General features: G+C 34.1%; 1 protein-coding gene across 1 annotated transcript; it reads right to left on the reverse strand.

Moving 5' to 3' along the window:
- Nucleotides 1-11,111, reverse strand: LOC129255034 (ribosomal protein S6 kinase-related protein-like). The gene is made up of 6 exons (XM_054893584.2): nt 11,039-11,111; nt 10,150-10,298; nt 9,606-9,723; nt 3,922-4,121; nt 3,182-3,394; nt 1-1,453 (listed from the first exon to the last, which is right to left on the reverse strand). The coding sequence occupies exons 1-6, from the start codon at nt 11,106-11,108 to the stop codon at nt 1,415-1,417; spliced, it is 789 nt and encodes a 262-aa protein (XP_054749559.1). The 5' UTR covers nt 11,109-11,111; the 3' UTR covers nt 1-1,414.
- Nucleotides 11,112-13,307: the final 2,196 nt, after the last annotated feature.

The following is a 13,307-nucleotide window of genomic DNA, read 5'->3' on the forward strand; positions in this document are numbered from 1 at the left end:
CAGTGTCTCTATGCAAACCAATGAAATACACATTCAAGTCAAACAATTGCTGGGAAACACATAATCTATAGCACCATGTTCAAACACTGATTTCAAAACAATTTTTAGCATATTAACAAGAGGATTCATTAAATACCGACCCCAAAAACTCATGAAGCTGTGATCTCATGAAAATAAAATTCAACGAAAAAAAAAAAAAGATCACATTCAGCATATTGTTTCAATAATTCAGATCAATTTAGGAATATATTAAAATGTTTATTACACCTGAACATTTAGTTGGTGAACAGACGTCTTTGATGAAAGGAAACAAAGATGATTTCTGCATTATCTTTCAAAATTGAAGACGACTATAAAAAAAAAAAAAAATATATATATATATATAGCATATGTGCATACACTATATTTTGATAAATGATCAAAATGCTTCAAGTGGAGTTAAAACTGGCATGCAGGAAGGTACATCAATCTTAGATTCATTCTAACAAAGACATCATTTATACCAACATGGCGTAACGCTACTAAGAAGAATAGTCATAATGATGATGACAATCATATGGTTATGATGATTGCTTATGTGATATAGGGGCAATGCCATTAAAATGGAAGAGAATTTGGTCATAATGGAGACAAATTTCAATAATGGTGACCACTTTTACAATTCTGATGTCATGATTATTGTGATGGTAAAAATTATTGTGTTGATGATGGTGATGGTATTGATGATGATGATGATGATGATAATTTTATTTTTAGTTACTTTTATGAACCACATCCTTAATTGATGGCAATAGAAATATACAATTCTCTATAAGGATTTCAACATCCATGCCTCAACCTGAATGATGATAGCAGCCTCATTGCATCCATAGAATATCACATACCACCAAGGGCAAGAGGATTACTTTCATTCAGAAAGAGATACCAATCTACTGCAAAGACAACACTAGTGATGACCCGATCACTGCATGCAATCCTCCCTTCAACAGTATGGTCAACGGGTACCTTGCTACAAAGATTCAAAGTACCGGTAGTCTTCATCTTCAATACTTTCTCTTCCTTCATTCAGTAGCATCATTCTTCAGCATATGTTGAGACGGATAATACATCTCTCTGCAACAGGCACTCGGAAGGTATCAATGACATTCCTAGACATCATCACTAAGCAGTGTTTTCCTCATTGATGATAAAGCCAACCCTGTCCATTTCAAACGGTTCATCCCGATCATTCCATCATGACCGTTCATCACCTCTGCCTGTCATCAAACAAACAAAGACATAATTGGTTCCTAGCCTTTCTTGTTAGGCAGAATACTGTTCTATTTTATCAAGGTACGTTTGAGTTGTCCCTTTAAGAACCAGTCTTGTCTTGTAGCAGTTGCTCATGATGAGTCCGTCTTGAGTTTTTTTGGTGCTATAACTGAGTCACTCGAGTCCATTCAAAATTATCAACCTGAATATATATGAAAAAAATGAAAACAGAAGATTTCAGTTATAAAATGGTGAAAATTTTTAGGCTTGACAAGATATACCATAATAAGATGGAGAAAAAGTAGCGTGTTTTGATCTTTAAATTCACGAAGGTAGGTATCTGAATAGAATACAGAATTCCAGATTTTGATGAATGCAGTTTTGAATAAAAAATATATGCCAATTGTAATTTCCTCCCATCAAACAACAAAACACAAAACAAATTGTAATAATTATTTTCTTGCTGCTGTTTAATATTTAATCTGACAGATCTGAACTCTACTTACACAGTAAGGAGAGAGAGAGATTTTAAAAAGAAGAATTGTACACAAACTGCATTAAACCAAATTTATAAAGGGGTTGTCATACCTAGATGTGTTATGAGGGTGTATGCTGATTTACCTTATGGGTGGCAAGTCGTTTTCTCTTTCAGTCCAATTTTTCTTATATCAAGCATTTTATTTCTGATATCAAAAGTTGCATTCCGTTAGTAACGCAAAACATCAAGAATTCTTCTTTACATGAAGGATCATTTATGCTGTTAACAACAGACAATACTTCAAATCAAGAAATCCACGTAATGGTCACCTGCATGGAATCCTTCATTCTGATTGGCCGTTGATCATCGTTACCATGGTAGTTACCATTGGATGGCAAAGTTACCATAATAATTTTTCCCCCCAAAGGTGTTTTTCATAATAAAATGCGTGGCGCACTCGCTCATCGCGGCGCTCAAGCTGCACGCAAGCTAAAATGCACACTGCTCTTGCAGATGAAAAAAAACAACATTGAAACATGTTTATATCTCACCCGGTTTTAAACAAAATGATTGAAAAAAAAAACAAGTTACCTGAAATCATATTGATCTAATAACCATATTTGTGTAAGGTTTATGAAAGATAGACATATAGGCCCGTATTCTGATGGCAGGTTTAACTTAAACTCAGGTTTAAAGTTGTGGTTTAAGTATGGATAGCCAATTGTTACATAAATCACTAACAGTAGAGATAGCATACTTCAGCTCATTTGGCTCTCAAATCATTCATAATTGTCTAAGAAGTATAAATAGATGATTGTCTTCACCATCGATTAATCAGGAAAGAGCACAGTAAACATAGGAAACATACAACTTAATTAAAATTTTGATACTTTTGGTTTCCCATACTTAAACCACAACTTTAAACCTGAGTTTAAGTTAAACCTGCTATCAGAATACAGGCCATTGAGATGATTTTTCTCAATAAATTACGATTTTGTAAAAATAAAAAAAAACGTACTGCCGTATTTTGGTTGAGAAAACGTACTAAATACGCCAAAAACATACTGGTTGGCAGGTCTGCCTATGTACATAGACATAAGCTGGCTAAAACGTTAAGATATGACATGTTTACATGCAACATTTACTACTTAAAAATAAATATCTGGATGCTATAGAATAAATAGAATGAAGTAATTACAAAATACGACAAAAACGTACTGGTTGGCAGGTCTGCCTATGTACATAGACATAAGCTGGCTAAAACGTTAAGATATGACATGTTTACATGTAACATTTACTACTTAAAAATAAATATCTGGATGCTATAGAATAAATAGAATGAAGTAATTACTAAGTGAAGCTGACCTAAGGGCTAAATTTAGAGTAGCAGGGAAATCCCCACAAGCTGCAATATTCTTTTAACAAGACAAAAATTTATACAACTATACTCACAGTAATGTCAGTAGGTATTTTATCATAGAGAAACTCTCTGCCTTTCTTGTTAGTTGACTTCCTAGCTAGTGTCCTAGGTAGCCTCCTCTTAAGGTAGTCTTTGGGGGTGATCTCTCGTCGTACTAACTGCTCTAGTGAGATGTTCTTGATGAAATCTAGATGAACAAACTCTCCAAGTGATTGCAGTCTGTCATTAGGGTCTTTCCTGAGTAACTGCCAACAGGAAAAGAATAATGACATAGCAATATAGAGATATCAGATTCTTTGAGCTACATCAAAAGATTGTTCATGCAGTTTACGATTCAAGTCTTCGTAAAGAGGGAGCAAAAAGTGATCTTTAAGGGTATTTTTCAGTGTCAAATAGGGAGAGTTGTACATTTGTGATATCATATGACACACCTTGCTGCATTGCCAATAAGAGGATCCCTACAGCATTGGTGATCTCAACATTCAAATGCACATAACTTTCTGATTTTTTTTTCTCCAATTGATCTCAAACATTCTTTAATCTGTATCTTTGAATTTTCTCCTCTCACACAAACTAACTAGTTTCAAGGGTTTCGTTCTATTCTAAATTATGAAATTCTTATAGGAATACAAAATGAAAATGAAAGGGATATCTATATGAGAGGGGAGTAGAGGAGGAAAAGAAATCAACAAATTATGTAAAAAAATTTATAGAAAAAAAATATGTTAACTTGGATAAGCATGCCCACAATACAGATAAATACTCCACTCACTCTATCTAATGCATCACAGGCCTCACTGCTTATACTTGATGGTAGAACATATTTCTTTGCAAGAACTCTACTGTACATGGTGAAATGTGTTTTAGCGCCATCTATAGGGTAACCGCCGCTTAGTAACGTATACATGATGATACCTAACGACCACCAGTCAACAGCATGTGTGTAGTTCTCCTCATTCAAGATTTCTGGAGCTGGAGAAAACATTCAAACAAAAATTTATAAAAGATTATTTGATATTATATTGATTGATTATTTATTTAAAAGTCTCATGTCAAATATTCATTTATTCCTAGAAAATAAAAGAGTTCAATTGAAGGTAACTTAAAGGATACTCCAGGCTGAAAATATTTATATATTATAATTATTCATGGTTTATTTCAATTGTATCTCACAGCCACTGGCTGAATTGTACACAAGTAATATTTTCAAAAAAGATACAAGTATGGTCATGAAACATCAAAATCCACACAAAGTGTAACATGAATATCAAAGATAAAAGTAATTAAAAATGAATAAATATAATAAATAGAGTAAAATTCACCAAGCAAATTGCTGAAAATGCTATTAAATTTGATAAAAATAGACAAATTATTTAATCTTAAAGTTAAGCAATATTTTGTGAAAAACAGTTATATGCACGTGGTCATGAATAAGGTGGGCTGATGATGCCACATCCCACTTTCCTTTTTCTTTACATGTTATTACATGAAACCAAAATTATTTCATTTTTTATACAAGAGTGAATAACATGTCTCCCTTATAATAGAATAAGTTGCAGCAATGAATATCTAATGCATTTAGTTCTTGGGGGAAAAATTTGAATAAACATAATTTTATATCATAAAATACAAAAGAACAAGTGGGGATATGACATCATCAGTTTGCTCATTGAATATTCATGAACACATGCAAAGAACTCTCTTGCCGAAATAGTGCAAATTTTAAAATTGTCATAACTTTGTTATTCCTTGTCCTATTTTGATCAAATTTTCAGTGTTTTGTTTTGTCTGATTTTTCTTAAGTCTGTTCAAACCATACCATTTTTAGCCCGCAGTACCCCTTTAACTTGACAGAAGCAACATGAATTGTGTTAGCTTGATTTATCAAAGCTTGGTTCATGGGATTGAAACGATACAAATTTTGTCTTCTGCGAATCACTGGAAGGAAGATTTAAAGGAAATCAAAACCATAATAAAGGTTGAAATTCTACAGTGATAATACATTCAATGGGTGGTTTAACTAAAATATACACAATACCTTTAATAATCTCTTATATCTACTGCTTAACAACACACCCATCTTTCTTCCTAATTTTAATCAATTCTTTGAAATCCAAACCCATTTTGGTCACACTTTTGCACATGGTTTCATGTTACCCCAGGGTTTTGATCTTTTATTACTCTAAATAGACAGGCAGGCAGCCAGCCAATGCATGAAGCTTAACTTAATCCACACCATGAAACATTACACTATGGTATGATCAGAGCAACCATTAGAAAGCACTCAGCACCTGGCATGGATTCAAATCACAATGAACTGATGGCTTGAAATGTAAATGGCCTGCAAATACACCATCAGAAACACAACACAATCAAGTACAGCAGTTAAAATGCAGAATGACTCAAGAAATACTTAAAACTAAGCCTCAAGAACATTCTTCACAATCAACCTCTGCTGTCTGTCAAGTTGTCCGATCTGAAAAATTTCTTTGATTTTTATTGGCTAAGAGGAAAAAAAGTCCAACTTATTATAGTAACTATATAGGATGAAACATCTGATTCTTTCTTGAAATGCTCTCCCAAAGGCTAAGAGAATTGGTTCCCTCTTTGTGAAAATTTAATAAAAAAGTTTATTTGCCAGATTTCAGGTCCAACTGAATGTGTCGGTATGAATGACCCTCTTTGATGAAAGGTTACAGGAATAAGAACTAGTCTGAAAGGGCTTTCTTACTCATGTTACCCGTAGCCTTTACAATGTAGCATATTAATGGGAATACATGCTCACGTATCATTCATAATAGACGTCTAACACTAAGATGGAATGGTTACATTATATTCTACCCCTAGGTAAGCAGTGACACTGATTTCAAAAATTAAAAGGAGTTCTTATATTTCATAAGAGATTCACGAAAACATTTATATTCACTGTTGCCCTATAAGATCTTAATTCTTATCTTGATTTGCAAAATCAATATAGGTGATCCATAGAATAATAAACCTTTTTGTATGTTTGACCCCCATTTGTATTTTCATTTCTCTTCATGAACTGATCAAGCAATGATAGTTTCATAGTGTTTATATACTCTTTGATATAAGTGAAATACATATCATTTTCAGAAGGTCCAACAAGTACGGGTAACAATACACACTTTATAAAATTGCCCATATGAAACATTACTACATGGTGAAATACCATTATTGAGATATTGAGATTACTTAAAAAGATAAATAAAGACAGATGGCTTCGTATTCATCCTTACTCTAAACTACAAGTCTTTTTCTACAAGATTTTAAATTCATTTACAAACAAAGCCTATGTAAATAGCTCAGTAATTGGTAAAGTAAATTCAATTCATGATGGACACAATGTGTGAAAATAACCTATTCAGTTGTATACCAACCAGTATAATGCACCAGAACTTGAGATATCCTTTAATATGATGATTGGAAATAAAGACATGATGAGGTGTATGATTCATAGCAAGCTGAGCATACAGACCCATACATAGTCTCATCATGAATCACAGAGTAATAATTGGATTGCATCACTGTGTTCATACAATGCAAAGTGCACAATACTCTCCTTTTCTTCACATTTTACTGTAAAAATCAATATTTTTGGAAACTTTTCTTTTTTCTCTCTCTCTGTCTGTCTCTTATGTCAGTTGGTACCCAAAGGCATTGTCGTGCAATTCATCCGTCTCTAGCTGTGTATATGTAGCAACAGCTAGATGTACATGTTGACTTTATATCATTTGTACTTCGTACTGATAAAAGTTAAACTAGAGATGTACAAGTTGGCGACAAGTATACTATAAAAGTGTACTTTAAGTTTATAATCAATGTTAAAAAATACCAATAAAAAGGAAAACTTGCTATTTTACAAAACATTCTGTCTCGCTTTCTTTCTACCATTTCCCCACAAGCTCACACACACCCACACCAACCTCCACAGAAAGATAGATCTTGCCTAAGGTCTCTGTAAGTAGTATGTTACATTAGCCTGAGGATATATAAATGAACAGACTTGGTAATACAAGCTGCTACTCACAAAACTACAGTATCCATCACTAAGAGCTGCTTTCACACCCATCCAATAAAGATAATACCTGTGAATTATGAGAACTCGTTCAAGACTAAAAATAAAACATGATGATTTTGAGCATCCATCCACCTCTGCCTTATCCAGACTAAGCTCCCATAGTGAGAAGACAACAAGAATTCTGAATTCCTAAGCAAAGGATGTGCAATCTTCTTTTCTTGATCTAAAATGCTTGTCACTTTATTCACACTATGAAAACTCCAGCAACCTTAGAAAATTCCTGTGAAGTGTTTTTAATTTTGAAGTGAACTTACTAACTTGTAGAATATATCTTTTGGGGATATCACTAATACCCCTTTCATAAACCCAATAAAACCCAATTATGCGGCTAATAGCAGCATAATTTGGTCGTAAAATCAGAGGAGGACAAGAGTTATCCGCATTTTCTGATGCTGCTATTATCCGCATAATAGCGGCATCGGGACAAGATTTTGAGTTTATGAACGTATTTCCAAATAATGCGGATAATTGCCATGGTGCGGTCACAAGGTCACCCTTTTCCAACACAACCGCATCGGAGGGGGCGTGTCCAGTTGTCATGACGATTATCCGCCTTTTTCAGGATGGGCGCTCGTAAAAATAATGCGGATAATTTTCAGAGTTTGTGAACGCAATTTTTTTTTTATTATCCGCATTACTCTTAGGCGGCTAATTGGAGGATAGGTTTTATTGGGTTTATGAAAGGGGTATAACATTTTACTTTCAGTCAAACTACCAGGTAATTTCTGATATTGGTAGAACTCTGAATCAGAGAATATGAGGTATTTTCTAGATTGGGTGGGTGTGAAAGATCCTGGGTGGGTGTGAAAGGAGGATCAGAGAGATGGAAGGATTGACGGGAACAGAGGTTGATTTGATGGAAAGGAGGATTCTAAACAAATATTTCCTTATCTTTTGAGGACCGTTGTTCAAATTCCATGGCTCTTACTTTGCCTCATTAATTCATAAATTTAAAACTGCAACCCTTCCATATACTATGCAGAAATGCAGATTCCAGTAATGAAAATGACGAGTATTTCTTATCTAAAGATCCTCAATTATTGGGATACAGAAAGATAAAGCATTACAGTAAGTGGTGATGGGAGGAATTGAGGATTGACAAGTCATGATTTTAAAATGTCCTTCAACTCAACAGTAATTTATCTTTTCCTTGACAATAATCCATTCAAGTCTTTTGAAAATGCTTTGTCATTTTCATTTCATCATGAATGATATCATCTGCTCTGTGACATTAACATTAATCATTAAAGGGTGACTACATACTTCTTGTCACCAAAGACTTGCACAGAAAGTAATATTGTTCCTTTATATTTGCAGAAGATGCAGCTGATTAATTGACATCATCGTTTGAAGGTCTTGATTGCTATTCGTTTTGTCTTTTAAACATTATTTCATACATTTTTTTTGCCTTCTCTCTTAAAAACTCTGTTATCCTTACCATTTTGATCAATATCTTTAAGGTTATTTCTATTGTATTTACTTCCAACAATTCCTGTCCCTCTGTACTCTCCTTCGTTCTCTTGCTTTCATCATTCTTCTTCTCATGCTTCCTCTTTACTTCTCCACATCTCAAACCATCTCTTTCTTCTCCCTACTTCACTCTTTCATTTTCCTCTTGCCCTCTTCCTCCCCCCTCATCCTCTCTTCTTACCATCACACTCGAACCCATATTACTTTACCAGGTATGCGAAGCTAATGCAAACATGAATGACTGGCCACAGGCAAGGAGCAAGAGGAAATTTCCCTAATTTAGAGCTTGCTAGCTCTCACAGGGAAATTACTTCATTTTCACCTCACTAGAGAAGGGAATCTTCTATAATGTCATTTCTTGAGGCTACTTACAGTGAATGATTTGATGTTCAGTTCATTATGATGCTAAATTTCTTCTGTCAAATGGAGTTTATATCATTCATATCATGCTAGTTATATCGGTCTGCCAGAAGTTTTAATATCTGAATATCTGTTATTTACATTCAATCAAATTGTTTAAATTTGGTTTCATGTCACATTCTAATCAAGACATTGTATGTTTCATCATCATTAAATATTACATTCAAATGTCTGCTTATAATTCCCTTTATTGATTTAAATATTTACATTACACAAAACAGTAAAAATGAACATGAAGAGTCTCCTTGTTTAATTAGAAATAATTGTTTGGCTTTTGACAGGGTCTTTTAAAGTTCCTCTCAAATTGAATAAAACACTCCTTAAGATATTTACTATACATTAAAATATTCCCAACTTACAGCAATCTACTGAGAGTCAGCTAATATATAGATTTTATGTGAAGAATGTTTGGAATGAATTATTAAACAATTCATATGTTTATCTTTCTAAAAAATACTACCTACCCATGTATTGTAATGTTCCACATATTGTTGATGTCCGGTTGCCTTTCTTCATCCATTTTGAAAGGCCAAAGTCGGTCACTTTGATATGTCCTTCTTGGTCCAGTAGTATATTTTCCATCTGTGACCAAACAAAGAAAAAACATAAAAAGGTTAAATTCTATTGTCTTCCCCACCCCCACCCCGGGCCTGTGAGATGTTTATGATAAACTGCAAATATGAAAGCATAGTTCTGATTGGTTCCTAGTTAGTGATTTGAACAAAATAAGAATGCAACAATGATCTTGATTGGCCAGTGTTATTCAGCGACTGATTGCAAACCTTTGTGTTACAAGGCTAAGATCTTGAATTTACAATGACTACACAAGTCATACATATTGAACACAGGATTCTATTTCCAAAATCACAAGTGACATGACCCCACGTCAGGTGCAGATGGGGGGGAGCGGTCTTTGTCCCCCTTCCTAGACATTAATCTTTCTCCCCCCACTTTTTTTTTAAGTGGGGCCCACATGGCATATCACAGAATAAATCTCAAGATGAGTACCTTTAGGTCTCTGTAGATAACACCAGCATTATGTAAGAAGTCTAATGCCATCGATAGTTCTGCAATGAAGATACAGACAGCCATCTCTGTAAAGACACCTTCTAGAATCCACAGTGTGTACAGATCACCATGGGTAGCATACTCCATTACTGCAACACAAAAAAGAATCATGATAATACAAATACTTTGTTTTATAAAACGCTTTTCACATTGGATTGCCATCTCTAAGCACTCAACAGACGTATTATCTGTCCGGTATTTTGGCTTGTCCATATACATTGTATGCACAATCTCCACTTCCTAGGGAGGATTCCAGCAATGGGTATTTATGATACTCTTATTGCTAAGTTAGAGACAATGATATAGGTATCTATATATAGCACCTGAGCTGTTAAAAACTCAGATCTTAAAAATTAAAACTTCTGAGGGCAGCTCAGAAAAAGCAGACTTATAGAAGTATGGCAACATTTACAAGCTCAAGCTGTCTGAAAACAGTCTCCTTAAGGCTTTAGAGAAATCTTTCTAAGGCAAAAGAAGATTGCCACTCATGTCATAACTCTTAAGGTACTGTCGCATTGTTCGATACAAGGCTTGCTGATACGTTGAGGGCAATCACCCACAACAAAGTTTTCAGTATGTTTGAAACTTTTCTTCAGGCATATCTAACTTGCGTGCACTCTTAAGGAGACACCATCAATATGCCGGTGTGGGCAAACAGAGAGAGCTACTTGCTGGTAGCAAAGAACCTTAAAAATGACTGATATGTCCTTTGAGTTCTCTAATATGAAATACAGCTCTCCAGTAATATTCTCTGTAGACTATAAGAACATACATAAGAGTTTTGAACCATATTACTACCACTATACAGTATGTTTTTGGTTGTAATTACCTATATGTAAGTTGATTTTGCTCTGCCATGATTTGTATATCTGGATAATAAAAGGATGATGTCCAACCATAGCCTGGAGATCAAAAGAAACAAGAAAAGAGGAGAAAATTTGAAATTTGAAGAGAAAAACATTCAAAACTGATAGAAATCAATGAAAGACGGTTAGATTAACAAAGTAGTTCTACATTACACATGCTCAATACACCATCGACATTAAGAAATATTGAATTCAAATGTTCTATCTTTCAATAATTAATGAAACACATATCTAAAATGGAAAAGACTGTTACATATACATCTACAAACCAACTTCATTGATAATTATATATAGTAAGAAGAGGATATTCCTCTCAATCACTTGAGCTTGAGTTCTCATGACCAATCAGGTATGAAACATTTTCTTAATTTTCTTACATGAGAGGCTTGTATATCAGAAAAAATATTCAATAAAAATATGGTAGGTACTGCATTTATTCCATCTTCAAATCCAAGCGTTTAAGGGGGAATCATCTTGACAAAAGCAACGTCTCATTGTTATATCACCAAGCTTGTCAGGTTTCCTCTTTCAGCTTTGTTTATTTGATATATGCTAGCCACCATAGACCACAAATCTGATAATTGATGGAACATAAGCTTCTATGTGCATACTCAATACACCACAACATATGTTTTACATATCACCTAGTTTGAAGAGGATAGTCTGGGTGGGATGCTTGAAATGTGAATAAGGGCAAAATAAGACAACTAGCTACAAAATGATACTTTAAAAAAAATCATTTTTCGCTTTCATATTCAGATTTAGAGATACTAAACCATATCCTACAAACCTCTGTATTGATTAGGACTTGGCTGTATGTAGTGTCATTAGAGGAGCGTTCCATGAAAGGACTTGTGGGGATGTTTTAACCGACAAGTCCTATTTTATCCGACAGCTACCATACAGTACTTCTCAGCCAGTCAAAATCAAGGAAATTGTCAGATCTGACAAAATGTTGGACGAAAAATATTTATGAAATGCTCCCCTGGATTTAAAAAATTACAAGTACTCTGCAGAGTTTTTTTTTTTTTTTTTTCATGAATGCAACTATCCTTATACAGCCTTAGACTATAGCTCTTTCATCTCTGACTATGACTACTATACATGCCATCAAACTGATCTCGAGCTGAATTTATTGATTTTTCCTTCTCTATCTCCACCATTTCTCTCTATTTTCATCGCTCTACTTTTTGGTAGAATGCACATTGTATCTCATTGTTCACGCCCGATTACAGGTTACAGGGGGTCTGATCAGCAGTGGTGAGGAAACCTAAAGAAGAAACGTTCTTTCTTTATACTTCCGCAAGGAGACGGATAGATACGAGAGTGTTCGTATCAGTTTGAATGAGAAAGCAACAGCTCCACAGGTGTTATAGATAATATCAATAAAGGTTATAATGTACCAGTTGATTTAAACTTCATCGGCAATTGTGAGCTAACTAAGAAACAGTTCTTGATAACTTGAATGATGTATGTCTTTTGCTTGATTTTAACACATAGAAAACAATTATTATTCTGTATAAAATGTTATTTACAGACCCTAGCTCCAATTATCTTGAATGGAATAAACAACTCAGCTGGTAATATACATTAAGAATATACAGAGAGGGATTTCAACCATTGAAAGCCCTTATACAATAAAATGCTCTCTCCCCGAAGTTCGTTACCCTCTATAAATTAATTGCTTTATTTTTTATGCTTAAGGTGAATTCGTATCAGTTCTTAAAAAGAATCTGTTGTCAAATTTTAAATTCCAATATTAAATTGGCTACAGACTAGCAATAATAATTGATCTATTTTAGTAGATCCTGGTTATATTCTTTCAAGTATCCAAGCCCCCTCCTCTCTTTCATCTTTTGTCTTAACCAGCTACCTTTCCCCTCGCCACCATTCTTCTTCTTCTTCTTCTTTTTTGTGTGTAGGGGGGGTTCTATTCACATCGTCAATCATCATGTTTTTGAAATCCCCATATACCTATCCCACTTTGCTACAATCCTGTCATGCTTTGACATTTATATAAATGCCAATAAGATGTAAATTCAACATAAAAAAACACATAGATTGTGGCCAATGATACAAATGTTAAAGAATAGAAAGAAATATAAACAAGATGAGTGAAAGTCATGGATGGTTGAATATTTGGAAAGAGAACATGAATAAAAACAGGTGGGATGTAAAAACAAAAATGAATATGAAAAAATAATTCCAGAAAACATCAACAACAAAAGTAAA

Source organism: Lytechinus pictus, chromosome 2, assembly GCF_037042905.1.
Source record: "Lytechinus pictus isolate F3 Inbred chromosome 2, Lp3.0, whole genome shotgun sequence".
Lineage (NCBI taxonomy): Eukaryota > Metazoa > Echinodermata > Echinoidea > Temnopleuroida > Toxopneustidae > Lytechinus > Lytechinus pictus.